General features: G+C 44.1%; 1 protein-coding gene across 1 annotated transcript in view; it reads right to left on the bottom strand.

Moving 5' to 3' along the window:
- Window positions 1-7,471, bottom strand: part of POLD3 (DNA polymerase delta 3, accessory subunit) — a 40,920-nt gene extending 33,449 nt beyond the window's left edge. The window contains exons 1-3 of the mRNA XM_089513087.1: window positions 7,190-7,471; window positions 4,593-4,648; window positions 888-990 (exon numbers count right to left, since the gene is read on the bottom strand). Coding sequence (XP_089369213.1) covers window positions 888-990; window positions 4,593-4,648; window positions 7,190-7,249 — 219 coding nt within the window. The 5' untranslated portion in view covers window positions 7,250-7,471. The remainder of the gene's footprint in view (window positions 1-887; window positions 991-4,592; window positions 4,649-7,189) is intronic.
- Window positions 7,472-17,720: the final 10,249 nt, after the last annotated feature.

Raw genomic sequence — 17,720 nt, forward strand, 5'->3', positions numbered from 1 at the left:
TATTGTTCTTTTAAATTGTGAGCTGCTTGGGTTCCAGTTTTGGGGGTGGGTGGAATATTATTAATATTACTCTTGGTATTTTTCGGAAACCTCAAATCTCCAATGTGCTACTTCATTGACTGGAAATTATTGGGGTCACCTGAAATACTACTTCCAGGGACGACTGGGCATAAAACTGGCCACCAGGGCACTAGGTTGGGGAAAGATGCTCTTGAGAGATCAAAATGTTACTGAATTTTGCTTGCAAAATACTTCTTACAGAACAGCGCCGCCCTCTACTGGGCAAAGGCCATTAATACAAGAGACTCACTGTTTATTTCTTAGACACGCTGGATAGAATTATGCCAAAAGAGCCTCTGTAGTCATCTTCTAACAAGACTGATCACTAATCTGTTGTTCTACAAGTGTAGCCTTCATCACACTTCAAGCCCATCTCCAGAAAGTATGGAAACAAAGTAGACCACAACCACAAATATTTTTAGTTGCTTTGCTTTTAGCCACAATGCTCAATATTTTAAATCCATACATCAGAGAGGTTACTGACAAGAGAAGCCATTCTTGTTCTTTGTATAACTTGTTGTCCTAGTCAATCATTTGTTTTGACAAGGCATGTGGGAAATATGGCTGCAGCATCTCTCTTGGAGAGGCCATCATCCTTCATATTTCTGCATTTTCCCTTTAGCTGAAATCTCCTCTTGCTTGGTCTTGTCATCAAAGTGACAGATTCCAAACCTGCTCTCTCCAATGAATGCTGTTCAGCAGTAATGCTTGGTGGCCAGCTACTACTGGGCCACATCAGCATCCTGTTATCTGTTTATTTTCCACTCAATGACTTTGACCAGAGGCCATGATCACCTTGCTTGTGGCTGATGAAGCTGAGAACTTACTGTGCGTCCATTCTGAATGAGGTTGCCTGCCACTAAATAGGTCACATGCAACTGGGCTCCCGAATTCTCCTTCCGCTTTCTTTCCACATAGTCATACAGCATCCTGTGTACATAGAAATGCAAAGACCGCCATAAGGAAAGGCATAACTCTCAAAGTCTTTATTCAGTAACTTAAAACTCAGGAAATGTGATATAATTCAGATCACAATAAAGCAGCTGAATTTTTCCTCTGGCCTCATTCTTACTTTTATCACCAGCAGATGAAGTGGTAAATCCATCCTTGGACTAGGATGGCTTGATGCTACAGATGTGGGCAAATACAACTAAACATGGTACAACCTCAATTTGTTCTTATTTATTTCACTCTGCCCTCTAAAGAATACAGGAAGCAAGATACCAGAATGAAATAATCTAACTGAGTGTATGTCAAGAATTGCCCATTCCCCTTGGTTCAGTAAACCAATCTTCTGTATTCAAACAGCAAAACTTTATTTCAGTAACTAGAGAAATTAATAGTATCACTTCTGTAGACAGAACTACCATAATCCACAAATGCAAGAATAAAATAAGCTATGTCCCACCCTTGATTTGTTCATAAGCCAAAAGATACTTGCAGCCCTTCCTGTTAACCTACCCTTCTCATACATTTTCACTTTAGGCTCTTTCCAGCTTCCTCTTAGAATGCCCTTGATGGAAATCAGCACCAGTTTCTTCCCTCACATATCTATCTGTACATTCTCCAGCCAGGCAAGTATCCTCCTCCCAGAGCAAACACTACAACTCCCACCAGTTAACCTACCAAGCCTCTATGATATGTTAAATCCAGCTGACACTGGCCTGTTACAGACTGCCAAAATAAAGCTGCTTCGGGTCTCTTTGGAAGTATGCTATTTAAATGATGCATGGGTCCTAAGAGTCCGGAGGTCGCGCCAAAGCCACACTCCATTCTTAAGCACTGGAGTGCAGCTTTGGTGCAGCTTCCAGATTCTTAGGATGCATGCATCATTTAAACAGCATACCTCCAAAGAGACCCGAAGCCGCTTTATTTTGGCAGTCTGTAACAGGCCATTATCTTTAACATGTCTATATTTAAATCTAACACTTTTCTAAAATATATGCATACCAATATCAAAGAGAAAAGAAAATCAGTAATCAAAGCAACAACCAACCGATATGCCAGAATCCTGACATTAAGCAGTGAACTCTTTGCATGAAGGAGCATTCAATGATCTGAGCTGCCACCAATTCAAAGCAAGTTTGTGGCATAGTCCAGAAACAATTTACCTCCTTTCATGCTGACAGTGAGGAACAAAAGTCCATGCTGAATCTTAGTAATACGATAAAAAAATAAATCAGAGAGTTGGAAGAGACCACAAGGGCCATCCAGTCCAACCCCATTCTGCCATGCAGAAAATGCAAATAGACCAGTATAACTGCATAATACAATTAAAAAACAACAACTCAGGAAATCCACTTTTGCTGTGCTATCCAAGTAGACACACACATGCAAGAGGTGAACTATAAACATTCACATCTTACAAGCTTTTGTCAAATTATACTTAACAATGTTTTTAAATTAAAAAATAACTTTCAAATGTCACATCAACGATTTCAAATTCTGGGAACCTTTACCTAGATCTCTGCACTCTGAAATAAACAACTGGTTTTCAAATACAGTAAAGCTTATTTATCATAGCCTGTTCCCAAAAGTGTGGGAACCAGGTGCTAAGGAAATAAACAAAACAAGCAGCAAAAGCCAAGGTCAGAAATCAATGTTTTTTCCTAGCAGTCTCCCCAAAACCTCAAACACATTGATAGATGGTTTGAACATCATGTGCCTGCCTACCTCTCTAGCTTGGAAATTAGTTATACAGAAAAATATTACTTATAATTAATTCCCCTGGACAACAACTCAGGCAGGACTACGTTACAGTATGGCCATAATTAACACAAGATAACTTCACTTCCTCTTTGGTGTAACTAACAGTTTTTAGTTACTTTCATAGTTACAGAGAATAGCCTTAATAATGAGGTGTGTTTTGTTGCACACACCAGCAGCTTTGTTGCATTCTTAGATCTATCTATCTATCTATCTCTATAAAGAACAAACTATCTACTCGCTTTTGAATAACAATTAAGTGGGTGCCAGAGTGGAATACTGATTTGAGTGTTGGACTCTGGAGACCAGGGTTCGATTCCCAGCTCGGTCATGAAACCCACTGGGTGACTTTGGGCAAGTCACGCTCCCTCAACCTCAGGTGAAGGCAATGGCAAACCTCTTCTGAACAAATCTTGCCAAGAAAACCCCATGATAGGTTCACTTTAGGTCACCATAAGTTAGAAATGACTTGAAAGTTCACAACACACACAACACAAGGAGTTACTCTTTTAAAAGTGCAACAAGTGTGTGGCCTCATAACTTTATAACATTACTTCCATACTCTAAGCCTTCCCCACGTTAGAATGGCAAGCCTGTTTAACCGTATGAAATTCAGGCTTATCAAACATGAAGAACACTGGGCTTACCACTTCACCTAGGCATAGTAACTACCTAAACAGGAAAAATTAGTATTGGAATTATGGTTATTATCAAAACCCTCCTTTTTTCCCCAGACCTGGAACAACAGGTGACTTTAATCAGATAAAAGAAAAATACATATTGTTAAAATGTAACTATACTATCTAAAGAATCTAAAAATAATTTAAATGCATCCATTAAAAATGCACAACTCACCATTATAAAAGTGTTATCTTTATAAAACACCTAGTCCCCAAAAGCCTGCCAAATTAAACGACCTTGTACAAATAATTCTTAATTTAAGAGGTATTACAGGCATGAAGCTTAAAGCTGAATATGGAAGCAAAGAATAACACACTTGTGCATTCAACACTTTTGAAAAACATAAGCAGTATGAAAAAGACCACAAAGTCTTTTCTTCTCATTTTATGAAATCTGAACTGAGAAGATGCTTGCTGGAAGCTTTTCTTTCCTGTTCAGTGTAAAGCTGCTATTTCAGACACTGCTTTCCAATGGCTACTCAAGACCATACTTTCCTTCAATCTTTAAGCACTTACTAGTAAATGGAAACATTTGTACACTGTACAACACAACACTGCACTTTTGCAGCTTTTGATGTTCAGCTACCACTCATATGCAAATTTGGCACACAGAAGATCCAGACCTAAGGTGGGAGGTTTAGGTCAGAGCCAAATCTGCTGGTTTAAACATTACAAAGTCAAGATTACCAAGTCTAACTGGATTTTGGAGAGGCAAGAAAGGAAAAGTAGCATAGGAACATCTCAAAGAGTCTTTTAAAGGAGGAACGCTTCATTTGTCAAAGGAAGGGAGATTCCTGAAATTCTTGACAAAACCATTATTAAGAGAGTAAGAATACACCTAGAGATTCCTGAAGCTGCTGTGGTGGGTCATGATTCTCAGGGGTGGGAAGTATGCAACCCTCCAGATGTTGTCAGCCTGTATGTTGTATCATTCCTCACTACTGGCTGTGGATGATGGGACCAGATGCCCACTAACCTCAAGAGGGCTACATGATTCCCACCCCTGCTCTAGTTAATCACTCTTTTAATCCCACTGGTAGTGATCAGGTACTCTGAGGGTCTATTCCTTTACCATCCTCTGAGAACCAAATCTGATCCAATGTCTTTGGTTGTTGAGTACAGGATGGAAGATATGTCAATACTTACTGCTTTGCTTGGTTGACATGAACTCCTAGGGTATAGCTGAGCCATTTGTAGGTCACCTGTAACGAAAAACATCCCAGTCTTAGCATTCAACAAATAAAAACACTATCCTCCATAGACCTGTCAACACCATCATACAGATCATATCCATTTTCATACTATCCTCATGGTACTGGCATGTCTCTTAATCTACTGTTGTGACTCCAATTCTCTGACAGGGTCCCAATTTTTTCCATTATTCATGCACCTCCTTTCAAATGAACATCTACTTAATTCCACTCAAAGGCCTGCAGGACACACTCTCTCCTTACACCTGAAAGAACTCCTGCAGATCTTGTGGCTTCTGAGGTCCCAACTCCAAGTGTCAGCACCGAAATCAGTCTGTGGGGCTAAGCTGTGGTGTGTTATGGACATCCCAAGTGCTGGCATAACTTTCCCTTGAGCCTTATACACATAGGTCTGGAAACAATGCCTTAGGAATAAAGATTTAGGGAGCTGGGGATGTTTAGCCTGGAGAAGAAAGGGTGCAGAGGTGATATGATGATAGCCCTGTTTAAATACTTGAAGGGATGTCATATTGAGGAGGGAGCAAGCTTGTTCTCTGCTGCTCCAGAAAACAGGGCATGCAATGGATACAAACTACAGGAAAAGAGATTGACTGCAACATTAGGAGGAACTTCCTGAAAGTAAGAGCTGTTTGAAAGTTGAAGAGAAAGCTCCCTTGGAGTGTAGTGGAGTCTCCTTCCTTGGAGGTCTTTAAACAGAGGCTGGATGGCCATCTGTTGGGAATCCTTTGGTTGTGAGTTCCTGCATGGCAGAAGGGGCCTGGACCTGATAGCCATTGAGGTCTCTTCCAATTTTATGATTCTTGGTGTGCGCATGTGCCTTCAAGTTGCCTGAAGATTTATGGCAATCCCCCTGAATTTCACTGGGTTTTCCTAGGCAATGAATTCTCAGAGGCAGTTTTGTCAGCTCCGTCTGCTGAAATAGAGCATATAGTACCTCGTATTTACTGATGGTCCCCCATCCAAGTACAGTGGACCCTTGTTATCCTCTGGGGTTTGGTTCCAAGATCCCCCGTGGATGTTCAAGTCCCATTAAATGTAATGACATAGCCAAACTGTGTCCCCTTATAAAAATGGAAAGCCAAGGTTTGATATTTGGCATTTATACTTTTTTTGAACATTTTCAAACTGTGGATGCTTGAATTGGTGTATAAAAAAATCCAGGAAGGGCCGACTGTATTAACTCTGCTTAGCTTCCAAGATCAGGTGGACTTTGGTGCCTTTGTGCCGGATGCCACCTTAAACCAGGCAGACGATTTGTCTGTCTAGGCCAGTACAGACCACTCTTAAATATGGCCCTCTATAAAGAAGTGATTCCCAAACACTGGTCCTCCAGGTGTTTTGGATTTCGACTCCCAGAAGTAAGTCCCAGCCAGTTTGGTCAAGAGCCAGGAATTCTGGGAGACAAAGCCCAAAACAACTGGAGACCAAAGTCTGGGGATCGCTGTGTCCAAAGTCACTGGCAAAAGTCTTCCCCATTATATCAGCTTTTAACTGGAGAGGGCTGCCAGGCAAGTGTCCTGGTGATCAATGCCTCAGGCGTCTTATGTTGCGTCTTCAACTGTTGTAAATGAATGGCTTTAAAGTGGGTCGTTGCAAGACTTTCTCAGCCGGCGTTCATAGGTTTTGGGGCTAGGTGGCCATGTTCTAGGATGAGCTTATTCGCAATGTTTCACCAGCATCTGAGGGAACAAAGTCTGGCTCCCAGTCCTGAGAAACATCAAAGCCAAGGGCCAGCAAAATGCAAGTGAGGAGCCATTGAGGGTCAGGGCTTTCCCAGCAGAGACTGGATCTCTGATCAAAGAGACACTCTCCTTCCACTCTGAGCCCTTGCCATCAACAACCAAACAAGGCAGAGATTCTTGACAGGGAAATCAGCCTCCCAACCCAGGGCCACAGTGTCTGTGTGTGTGTGTGTGTGTACATATCTACACATGGATACCCAACTCCTTTCATGCCAGCCTCCTCTGAAGATGCCCACAGCCCCAGATGCTGGAGAAACTTCAGGAAGAAACTCTTCTTGAACAAGGCCCCAAAGCTCCCCCAAACCCTGAAAAGCACCAGAGGCAGCCCCTTTCTTTCCCTTTCCCTTTCCCTTTCCCTTCGCGTCCTTCTGGGCCTCCTCTGGGCTGCAACGCCTGGCAAAGGAAGCTGCAAGACTGTGCCTCTTGTTAACTTTAGCGTTTCACAGCCTGGCGCTTGAGCCTCCGTTTCTGATTGTTTTGTTATGATGCACCTCCCTCACTGATAATGATAATGATAATCATAATCATAATAATGTATTAATTACGTCAGCTATTATAGCTATATATAATTATATATTCTACATCATCACTATTATTGCTGCCATTAGTAGCTCCCAGCTCCCAGCATCCCCCGCCAAGCACCAGCCGCCTGGAGAGCTCCGCGGTTGGGAAAAAGGCGGCATGTCGTTGTTGTGTTACGACTGCTACGCCTCCGTTCTTCCATCCTCTCAGACACAGAGGCACACGACTCCCAGTAACTTCGCCCTTCGCCGCCAGAAGAGAGACTCACGACGCGGTTCTGGTCCGTGACGAACTCGTCGATGTTCTCCAGGTAGAGCTCGTCTTCCATGGCGGCGGCGGCGGCAGCAACAGCGTCTTCGCAGCCCTTCCAGCTCAGAAAAAGCCCGCCGCTGCTCTCAACCGCCTCGCCATGGCAACGCCAGGCCTACGGAAGCCGCGAGGGGACACACACAACAGGCCAGGCGCCGCCTCTAGGAGCCAACGAGTATCAGGACCACTTTTTTCGCGCTCCCTACGGCAGCCGCGAGGGGACAAACCGAACAGAAAAAACGCAAGCGGGGAGAGCTTTTCGCACACGCGCGCCCACTACGGCAGCCGCGAGGGGACACACCAAACAGATCAACCGCAAAGAACCTTCTTGTCTAGCCCTCCTACGGCAGCCGCGTGGGGACAAACAGGACAGGAGGAGTCCGTTTGAGAGGGGGGTAACAAAAACGGGAAAACCCTCGCGCTCGACCTATGGCATGCGCGCGGGGACAAATCAAGCAGGTGGTCTCCCTGGAAACGTTACGGCGTCCGCTTAGGAACGTTTTTAGACAAAAAAAAAGGAAAACGCTCAAAGCGCTGTTGGAGAGCGTTCACGTCCCTTCTCCCGAGGCCACGCCCACTCCAGAGGCCTTGCTTTGAGAAAGGGATCCTGGGAGTTGTAGTCCCTAGTAAAAAGCTTAAAGTTTCCCACTTCCATGGATGAATCCACACTGCAGATTTAAAGCTGTTGGACACCCCTTTAAACTGCCATGGCTGTGTCCCACAGAATCCCGGGATTTGTAGTTTGGTGAGGCATCCAGCCTGTTCTGTCAGAGAGCTCTGGGTCCTCACCAAACTACAAATCCCAGGATTCTGTGGGAGACACAGTCATGGCAGTTTAAAGGGGTGTGCAGTGTGGGCTGCAGAAATATCCCAGTTTGACACCACTTTATCTGCTTGATGCTATGGAATTCTGGGAACTATTTCCTTTGCAGACATTTGGCCTTCTGTGCCACAGCAAACTGCAAAGCCCAGAATCCCACAGCACTGAGCCGTGGCGGTTAAAGTGGTGTCAAACTGGATTATTTATGCAGCGCGGATGCTGCTGTGAAGGAAAGGCAAAGGCCTTTATGGTTTTGCCTTCACTGATGCCTCAAAAATTGGTTTAAAAAGCTTGGGAAGAGAATGGCAGCCGCCCTTTCCTGGCTGTCCTGCCTTTATTTGTTGTTGTTGTTGTTATTATTATTTTATTTATTTATATCCTTCCGTTCTCCCAATAATGGGACTCAAGGCGGTGAACAACGCTTTAAAACAACAAGGGTTCAAAAAACACCACAAAAGTTACATGGAGTATAAAATACAGAATTAAACAATCCTATATTAAAAATAATTTTAAATGACTGAGGGCCAAAATAAGACTTCAGACGTAACCCAGTCTGAGACCGCTTTAACTGCCCTGGCTCAATACTAGGGAATCCTGGGAACTGTAGTTTTCTGAGACATTTAGCCTTCTTCCTTAAAGAACTCTGGCGCCACAATAAACTACAGTTCCCAGGATTCCCAAGCACTGAGCCAGGGCAGTTAAAAGTGGCGTCAAACTGGATTATTTCTGCAGTCTGTTTTGGTTCTAAAATTCATTAAAAGAATCATCTCTTCTCTGGAGCAGCAGAAAACAAGCTTGCTGTTGTTGTGGGACTTCAGGTCCTTTCCGACTTATGGTGACCTGACCCCTGTCATGGGGTTTTCTTGGCTTGTTTCTTCAGAGGGGGTTTGCCATTGCCATCCTCTGGGGCTGAGAGAGTGTGACTTGCCCACAGTCACCCAAGGGCTTTCCATGGCAGAGCTGGGATTCGAATCCTGACCAGCACTCAGGCCACTACACCAGTTGTCTTACAGCCAGGGGAACAAGTAAGCCCTTTTCTCCTTCTGCGTTTCAAGACAGAAGAGTTTATCACACAAAAGACATTGGGAGTTTATCCTGTTAACATCCCGGAAAAATCACATAATTATGCAAAACGATTTCACACGATGTCACACAAAACCCGCCATTACAGGGGTCACAAAGAAGCATTAACTCGCATCTTTTTTACTTTCCGGATTTCAGCGACCATGCATTTCTGATATCACTTTATTTGCACAACGGCGTGTGATAATCAGTTGCGCAATTACTCGCCATTTTCGCTTTATTTGCGGGATGCTTTAATCTCCCTTTAATGCCGAAATTAGCCACAGTGTGATAAACTCCAGAGAAAGACAATGAGGCAAATGGGTTGATTCTTATTTTGGTATTTCAGATGTATTAGAATGGGATCAGAAACCCAACAGAAAGGACCTGCACCTTTCACTTCTCTTCTTGCCCAGATCCCTATGATTCAACAGGACTGAGCCTTGGCATCTAAAGTGGAATTGTGGTGCTATAACCGCTTAGTGTGAAAGGACCTTGGGCTTTGGTGTAGTGAAACTGCCATAGCTGATGATAAAGAAATGTCTGCTCGTCATCAGTTTACTCAGAGCGAATGGAGAAGGAAAATATTCATATTTTATTATTATCTGCAGGCTGTGGCTACAATGATTCAGCCGTGGTTTGTTCTGCAATTTCTTCTTTAACTGGTGAAAAATATTCATCAGGATCAAGAGATTCTCACCAACGCCAGAGTCTCGGAGATGAAGATAAATTGTTATTCCATTGCACCTGATGTACAGCAGCTATAAGAGGAAATATTAAATTATTATTATTATTATGATTATTATTAACATTTATTTATAGAGCGCTGTAAAATTTGCACAGCTCTTTACATAGTAGAAATGAAAATACAATAAAACAACAACAATAGATGTTTAGTTAGAGACTAACAAGCAATGGTTAGAGAAAGCTCTGCCAATATACCAGAGAAGATATTTATTTTGTTTATTTATTGCACTTATCTCTCTCTTTTCTTCCTAAATGGGATATAAAGGAATCTTGTGGCACTTCTGAGGCTCATGAACCCCAGTTCACTTTACCGGATGCAAAGCCGTTGCATCGCATGAGGTGGATTGGGGTCCATGGAGGCTTATGATGGAAGTTTCTATTACCCAGGTAGTGTGTTTCAGCATTAAAAATCCTGCAGGGATTTTGAGACTAATACAGCTACATCTTGTAATAATATACTGGAGAGTTTATACTGTGTCCATCTGGTTATTTAGCACACATCAAATCCATTGCTTTTGCTAATGCTGACTGGTGTGTATGTCCCAAACACAGTCAGGACAACTAGCCAAAGGCTGATTGTTACTCAGCTGATAGCAGACGCCAGCTAATGAGAAAGCCCAGTCACAACATCTTACAGTTCAGCACTTGCTCCACTTAGTAGTTTATCACATGAAGGAGATTGGTAGTTTATCCCATGAATATCCCAGAAAAATTGCATGAATACGCAAAATGATTTCACACAACATTACACAAACCTGCCATTAAAGTGGTCACAAAGAAGCATTAAAGAGCATCTTTTTACATTGTCGATTTCAGTGGCAATGCATTTCTGATATCACTTTATTTGCACAACTGTGTGTGATAATCATTTGTGCAATTACTCACCATTTTCGCTTTACTTGCAGGATGTTAAATGCGCTTTAATCTCTCTTTAATGCCAAAATTAGCCCCAGTGTGATAAACTCCTTAGTAAACTCAAGCCTTACCTCCCAAACAGAGTTCATTCACAAGCTTCATGTCCAGCAAGAGAGTCCAGCAATATCCAAGTCTGATAAATGGTATCCAGAGTCAACAAACACAGTCCAGGTCAAGCACAGAGTTCAGGAATATGACAGGGAGCCAGGTAAATCAGATAATTTCCCACAAATTAGGGACGTAGCTAGGATTTTAGGAAGGTGGGGGTCCAGACTAAGTGCCACCATTATAATGGGGCTTGGGTGCAGTGGCGCAGCAGCATACACCATACATTTTTCGAATGGAAGGGGGGGTCCTGACCCCAAGACCCCCCCTTGGCTACGTCCCTGTACAAATCTTGGAGGGCAGGGCTGGGAATGTATAGATCCGCATTCAATGCAGCTGCTGCTCAATTGCTGCTTCCTATAAATCCCTTGAGACCTCCTTAAGTCCTCCCTTTGTTGTCTCTGCTCAGCAAAGGTAGATAGGAGTAAGCTGTCATTTGTATCTGACTGGGGAGGACTCTCTGGCAGGGCTGGTGATGAACTCTGGTCTGAGATATGTGGCACTGGAATCTCCACCTGCTCCGGTTCAGCACCAGGTCCACTGCATCAGTCTCTGAGCCAGAGTCCAAGTCCATGTTCTGGAAGCAGGGCATCACAATGTATAAGAGCCAATGTGGGGTAGTGGTTTGAGTACTAGGACTTTATCACAACAGTCAACTGTCCTGCTGCAATTGCACTAGTTTAAGAATGGAAGCATACCACTTTGGCATCATTCCTTATCACACTTTTCCTCACAATAGCACTTTGAACCATACAATCATAGAGTTGGAAGAGACCCCAAGGGCCATCCAGTCCAACCCCATTCTGCCATGCAGGAAGACACAATCAAAGCAACCCCAACAGATGGCCATCCAGCCTCTGTTTAAAGACCTCCAAGAAGTGAGACTCCACCACTTTTCAAGGGACTGTGTTCCATTGTTAAACAGCTCTTATATCATCAGGAAGTTTTTCCTACTGTTTAGATGGAATCTCTTCCTATAGCTTGCATTCATTGTTCCATTTACTATTTTGAGTAGAAGAAAACAAGCTTGCCCCATCCTCAAAATGACACTCCTTCCAATACTTAAACAGGGCTATCAGATCACATCTTAACTGTCTCTTTTCCAGGCTAAACATACCCATCTCCCTAAGTCTCTCCTCATAAGGCATGACTTCCAGACTCTTGGATGGCCATCTCTCGGGGTCGGGGATGCTTTGATTATGATTTCCTGCATGGCAGGGGGTTGGACTGGATGGCCCTTGTGGTCTCTTCCAACACTATGATTCACCATTTTAGTTGCCCTCCTTTGGTCACGCTCCAGTTTCTCAACATCCTTTTTGAATTGAGGGGCCCAGAACTCAACACAGTATTACTCCAGGTGTGGCCTGACCAAGGCAAAATATTGAACTATTACTTCCCTGATCTAGATGCTATACTTCTATTAATGCACCCTAGAATCGTATTGGCCTTTTTAGCTGCCGCTTTAGCGAACCATGGTTGTGTGACCTGTTTTCTGCACTACCAAACACCACCTTCTGGGGTCCAATAATCTCACCAGCTAACTACCTCCCAAAGTCAGCTGCTGTGTGAATGTGCACATAGCAGCCAGCTTTGGGAAGGTGTTGGGAGCCATGGTCGCTGCTCCTCTGCCTCCCACCCAAGGTATGGAACTGCTGTGTGTATTCACACATGGCTAGGTGTCTTGTCACAATAGAGGGCTCTAGATCTTCCAGGAAGATCTGGAGCAAAAGGTGGGGTTTTAAAAAATGTCATCTGGATTCAGTGTCATCATCTGGACTCATTTCCAAGCTATCCTCAGATCAACATAGAGGCCAGGACCAGAAAAAGGACGTAGGAAACGACAAAGAGACTTACACAAAGTCTTCGCCACAGTCCTGAGGCCCCAGGGACTTCTCCTGGGGAAAACACACTTTGCGGCAGAACCCCCGAAAGTTGGCGCAACCCCACTGCTCCTCACAGATGTCCAGGCCTGTTACAAGTAAATAAAGCATAAATTCCATTTAAACATGTTTTCTGTTGTAGGATTGCCATAGGCTAGTTCCCCAAATCTGGGTAGATCCATTGGCACATCGTGCAAACTTGTTTTCAAATTATTTGCATAACACAAATGTTTGTAGCGTGCAGATGAAACATAATTGTTTAATTGTTTGTGTATCACTATTTTTCAGCTTGAAGGCTATTTCAGCAGTAGGCACTGATCTGAGAGAGCCAGGACAGTATAATAGTGAGCCACGTAAACACAAGGGCAGCCTCAGCGCAGGAACTAGCCATGCCATATAATTAGATCCCTGCATTTGTGTAACAAGGGGCTTGCAAAAGCTTTGTCTCTTGACTTCCAAAAAGGTTAGAGACTTTATTTTAAGGGGATGCTTGGAATCTGGGCGAATTGTCCAAAAAGAGACCACCCCAAAAAACATAACAGAAAAAAAAAATCCAAATGCATACCATGCCTAGCATCTGGATAAAATATTACCAGCCAGGTAATATGGTAGCTCTGCCTTATTGCAGTGTATCTGAAGTGGAAAACTTGTAGGAGCTAAATTCCCCAGAGATTTTCTTTAAAAGGAACACATGGAATTTGAGCTGAAAAGAAAACCTCAAAAAACAAAACAAGGAGGGAAAATCCCAACTCCATGCCATGCCTTGAATCTGAGTCAAACATCACTAACAGGATCATGCATCAGAAATGGGAACCTTGTGAGAGCTAAATTCCTCATCTGCAGTGTAGTGTATTGGGACTGCTAAAATATTGTAAGGCAATGTGTCCTCCTTATTATTAGAATGATAATAACACTACTGAACAATATTAAGGTATATATCTTCATACCAAATAAATACTCTAAAGCCACCAGATCCCCTCTGATCTTGGAAACAGGGTCAGTCCTGGTTAGCCCTTGGATGGGAGAACACAAACAAATACCAGGTGCCGTAGGCTCTATTTCAGAGGAGGGAACTGGCAAAACCACCTCTGAAGATTCCTTGCCATGAAAACCCAATGAAATTCATAGAGTCGCCTGTAAGTCCAGACGCAACTTGAAGGTGCATGCATATACATGGCTTTCATACTTACAGATAGCTGTGGCTAGAGCCAAGAGCATCACCAAGAAGAAGAAATTAAAGTTCATGAAGGTAGTGGCCATTTTCTCGGAGACCTTCCTCAAACCCACTGTCACAGATTGGTTTCTGCAAGCTAAGGAAATCACTGGAAAACTTCAAGGATATAGCTTTATAGCTTTAATTTTCCAGTATATGCCACAGAAAATGAATTTCCTAAGCAGGCTATTCTTCCAAGGGAGGGACGGGGTGGAGATTATTTGGATTAGTAGGGGAAGGACAGAGCGGGACCCTCATGACCAGCCCTTAATGGAATCAAAGAAGCGTCCATTCTTCTTGGTCACAAGAAGTCCATTAGAGGCAGCTGAACAGATCTACTGTTTTGAGAGGAAGGATGAGATTAATTTCACCTGACTCAACTGATAAGGATTTCAATTAATGTATTTGTTCTGCTGATGTCGGAGAGCAAGCATGGCATAGTGGTTTGAATGTTGGACTATATGACTCTGGAGACCTGGGTTCGGTTCTTAGCTCAGTCATGAAACCCACTGGGTGACCTTGGTCAAGTCACATTCTCTCAGCCTCAGGAGAAGGCCATGGCAAGCCGCCTCTGTATAAGTCTTGCCAAGAAAACCCCATGATAGGGTCGTCTTAGGGTTGCCATATGTTGGTAATGACGTCTTGAAGGCACACAACAACTACTGAGGCTGAGGTTGAGTGATTTGGCCAAGGGCAGATCTAGATTTCCTTCATGCCAGAATTGGAACCATTTCAAACCACATCTGAGTACCATGTGCTGATGTTTTGGCTATTGCAACAAGGCGTACATAATTTTATTTTAAAATGCCAGCAGGAACATTCTGTATTTTCTTACAAACAAAATCCAGACCATTCCTTTGCATCAGCAGGATGCTGATAGTTTTTGATGGGGATCGTGAGACACACTCATCCAGTTCCAGACAACTGCTTTGAACATCCACCTGGGTTAACAGCTCTTGGATGCCTTACAGAACTTGGTGAAGCATTTCTTTTTAAATCCTCCTCCTATCCCGGATGGCCCTTGGTCCATGTGCGTCTTAGGCTGACCCCAAGCTACATTCCCGAGATGGGGATCGGAAGAGAGGAAGCACCAGGCAGTTCCCATTTGCGTCTGATTTCTCGTCTTGGACTGCAAGGAGGATGAAGGAAGGAAGCCTGGGATTTCCTTGGTAGCTCTCAGTTCAGGTCAATGTACACTTGTACTTGGGATGCTGCAGTTTCTCTATAGCACCAACTGAACCTTTCCCAAGCATTTTGAGCACATTGTATGCAAGACAGGACCCTTTCAGCCCACACAATTGCAGTGCTTTGATGCTACTTTAACGGCTTTGGCTCCATCCTATGCAATCCTGGGATTTGTAGTTTGGTGAGATACAGTGAGCCCTTGATATCTGATGGGGTTTGGACCCAGGACCTCCCATGAATACCAGAATCTGGATGTTCAAGTCCCATTATATAGACTTGCATAGATACCATGGGGGTCTTAGAACCAAAGCCCAGTGGATATCAAGAGCCTACTATATATGAAAACAACAGTAGAATGCTAGAAAATTAGGGAGTGAAGGTAAATTTAATGGGGGTGGGATTCTTAGGCGTTTATCAGATGGGGTCTTTGCAGCTCAGATCTGGCGCATCTGCGGATCGGGCCATTCGCATTCACGTGATAACGAGATTATTTTTTCATACCTGGTTGCCCTTCCGAACTGAGGGGGAATCGAATTGAAGGAAGTCACGTGATGTGGATTCAGGCAAAGCAGAGTGAGTGCAAATTGTATTTCCACGCCGGTGCAGACCATGGGGGATTCAATGATTCGAATTGGGACCCTTGCACAGGCCCAGTGGGGCCCTGAAGAAATCCTGAAGCTTTGCACTTCTGGGGTGAAGAAGGGAGCCTGGCTCCACTTTCATGCAAATGCTAGCCTCACCTGAATGACAGCTGCCCCTTTTTTCTTCCTCCCTTCCAGTTTCCCTTCCCTGGCAGCCAAATTCAAAGGGTCCTCCGTGTCAGAGCCCCAATCCAATTCATCCACATCTACATCTATCCCAGTGGTCCCCAAACTGTGCCCTTTAAAGGATCCTGGACTTCAGCTCCCAGAAGCCTCAGCCATGTTAAAGAGCTATATCTATATCTATATATATCTACATCCATCCTCCTGTCATTCAGTTGCCTTCTCTTAGGTTGCATCCACACTGGGGAGATAATCCAGTTTAACTCCAGTTTAACTGTCCTGGCTCAGTGCTATGGAATTCTGGGAACTGTAGTGTCCAGAGACATTGAGCCTTCACTGCCAGAGAGCTCTGGTGTATGTGTGTATATATATATGTGTGTGTGTCTGTCTGTATGTATGTATGTATGTATGAGTGTGTGTGTGTGTGTGTGTATATAGATTGACAGGAGGATAGATGTACATGTGGATGAAATGGATGGGGCTCTGACAGGGAGGATCCCTTTGAATTTGGCTGCCAGGGATGTGTGTGTGTGTGTGTGTGTGTGAGAGAGAGAGAGAGAGAGAGAGAGAGAGAGAGAGAGAGGAAGGGAGGGAGAAAGCGAGCTGGCCAGGCTGCTCCGCAAGAAGTTGCAGCAAGGAAGGAGAGGGAAGCAGAGACAGAGCTCCAATGGAGCCCCGGTTGCCCTGAAAGCGAAAAGAGCCACCAAATGGGGCAAATTGCAGCAGGGCATCATGGGAGATTTGCAACCCGGGGGTCTTGCGATGGTGGTCAGGAGCACAAGCAAATTAGGATTCCACACAAGACCAATTCACAGTGAGATCGAACAGAGCCCCAATGTGAATCGCATCAATCCCCTTATTTAGCGCACTCGCCAAAACGCGCCAAAATGAGGAGCCAGTAAGGATTCAGTTCGGAAGACCCGCGGAAGGGGCTCACATTTAAAGCTACCAGTGTTACCCATGCTGCTCCATATAAATTTTGGTATAAATGATAGCCCTTAATGACCCCTAGATGAACTCTAATAGCCTGTCCACAATTGCCAGCAAGGCTGGAGGACATGTACACACACCCCTGAGGGGCACCCACATCATCATATCTAGAGAGTCGCATAAGAGGATTATCATAGGACCAGGAAGAGCAAATGTTTGCCTTGCCTGAGGCTCTTGCCCCCTCCCAGGGTCTGTTGTCCCAGCAGCTTAAGACCACTAAGACAATCAGACAGGGACATCCAGGTGAAAAGAAAGTAATTAAACACCTTTGTTCTCACCATCAAGCTGTTCAGGGGGCCAGTCTGGATTTCAGGGGGAAGCTATCTCCCTTTGAATCCTGACCTGGCTCCTGGCTCCTGACTCCTGGCCAGTCATTCCATGGCTGAGCCTCATGCCATCCTCATCATATTCCATTTGGATTCCTGGAGGGAGTCTACATTCTGGTACGTATCACCCCAGTGATGCCTAAAATCCTATTCCATGCTAACCTATGCTTTTCCTGAGCCTTGTATGTGTGTGTGTGTATGCTAGTGAATCGTATGTGTTTTTCCCCTTATAAATAAATTGGTTATTAATTCTAGAAGTCTGTCTCAGCTCCATTTATTGGGATCCCCTGGTCTACTCCGTATACACAACGGGAGATGATTCTGTAAGGGCCGTCGTAGCAGGCCCTCCTCTTGCAATATTTGAGCTAATAACAATAGTAATAAAATTCCCCTAAACGGACCCTTGGCTACACCAGGTATGAAAATACAATCTCGTTATCACGTGAATGCGAATGGCCCAATCCACAGATGCCCCAGATCTGA

This window comes from Sceloporus occidentalis, unplaced genomic scaffold (assembly GCF_023333645.1).
Source record: "Sceloporus occidentalis isolate IW3139 unplaced genomic scaffold, rSceOcc1.0.p SCAF_2, whole genome shotgun sequence".
Taxonomy (NCBI): domain Eukaryota; kingdom Metazoa; phylum Chordata; class Lepidosauria; order Squamata; family Phrynosomatidae; genus Sceloporus; species Sceloporus occidentalis.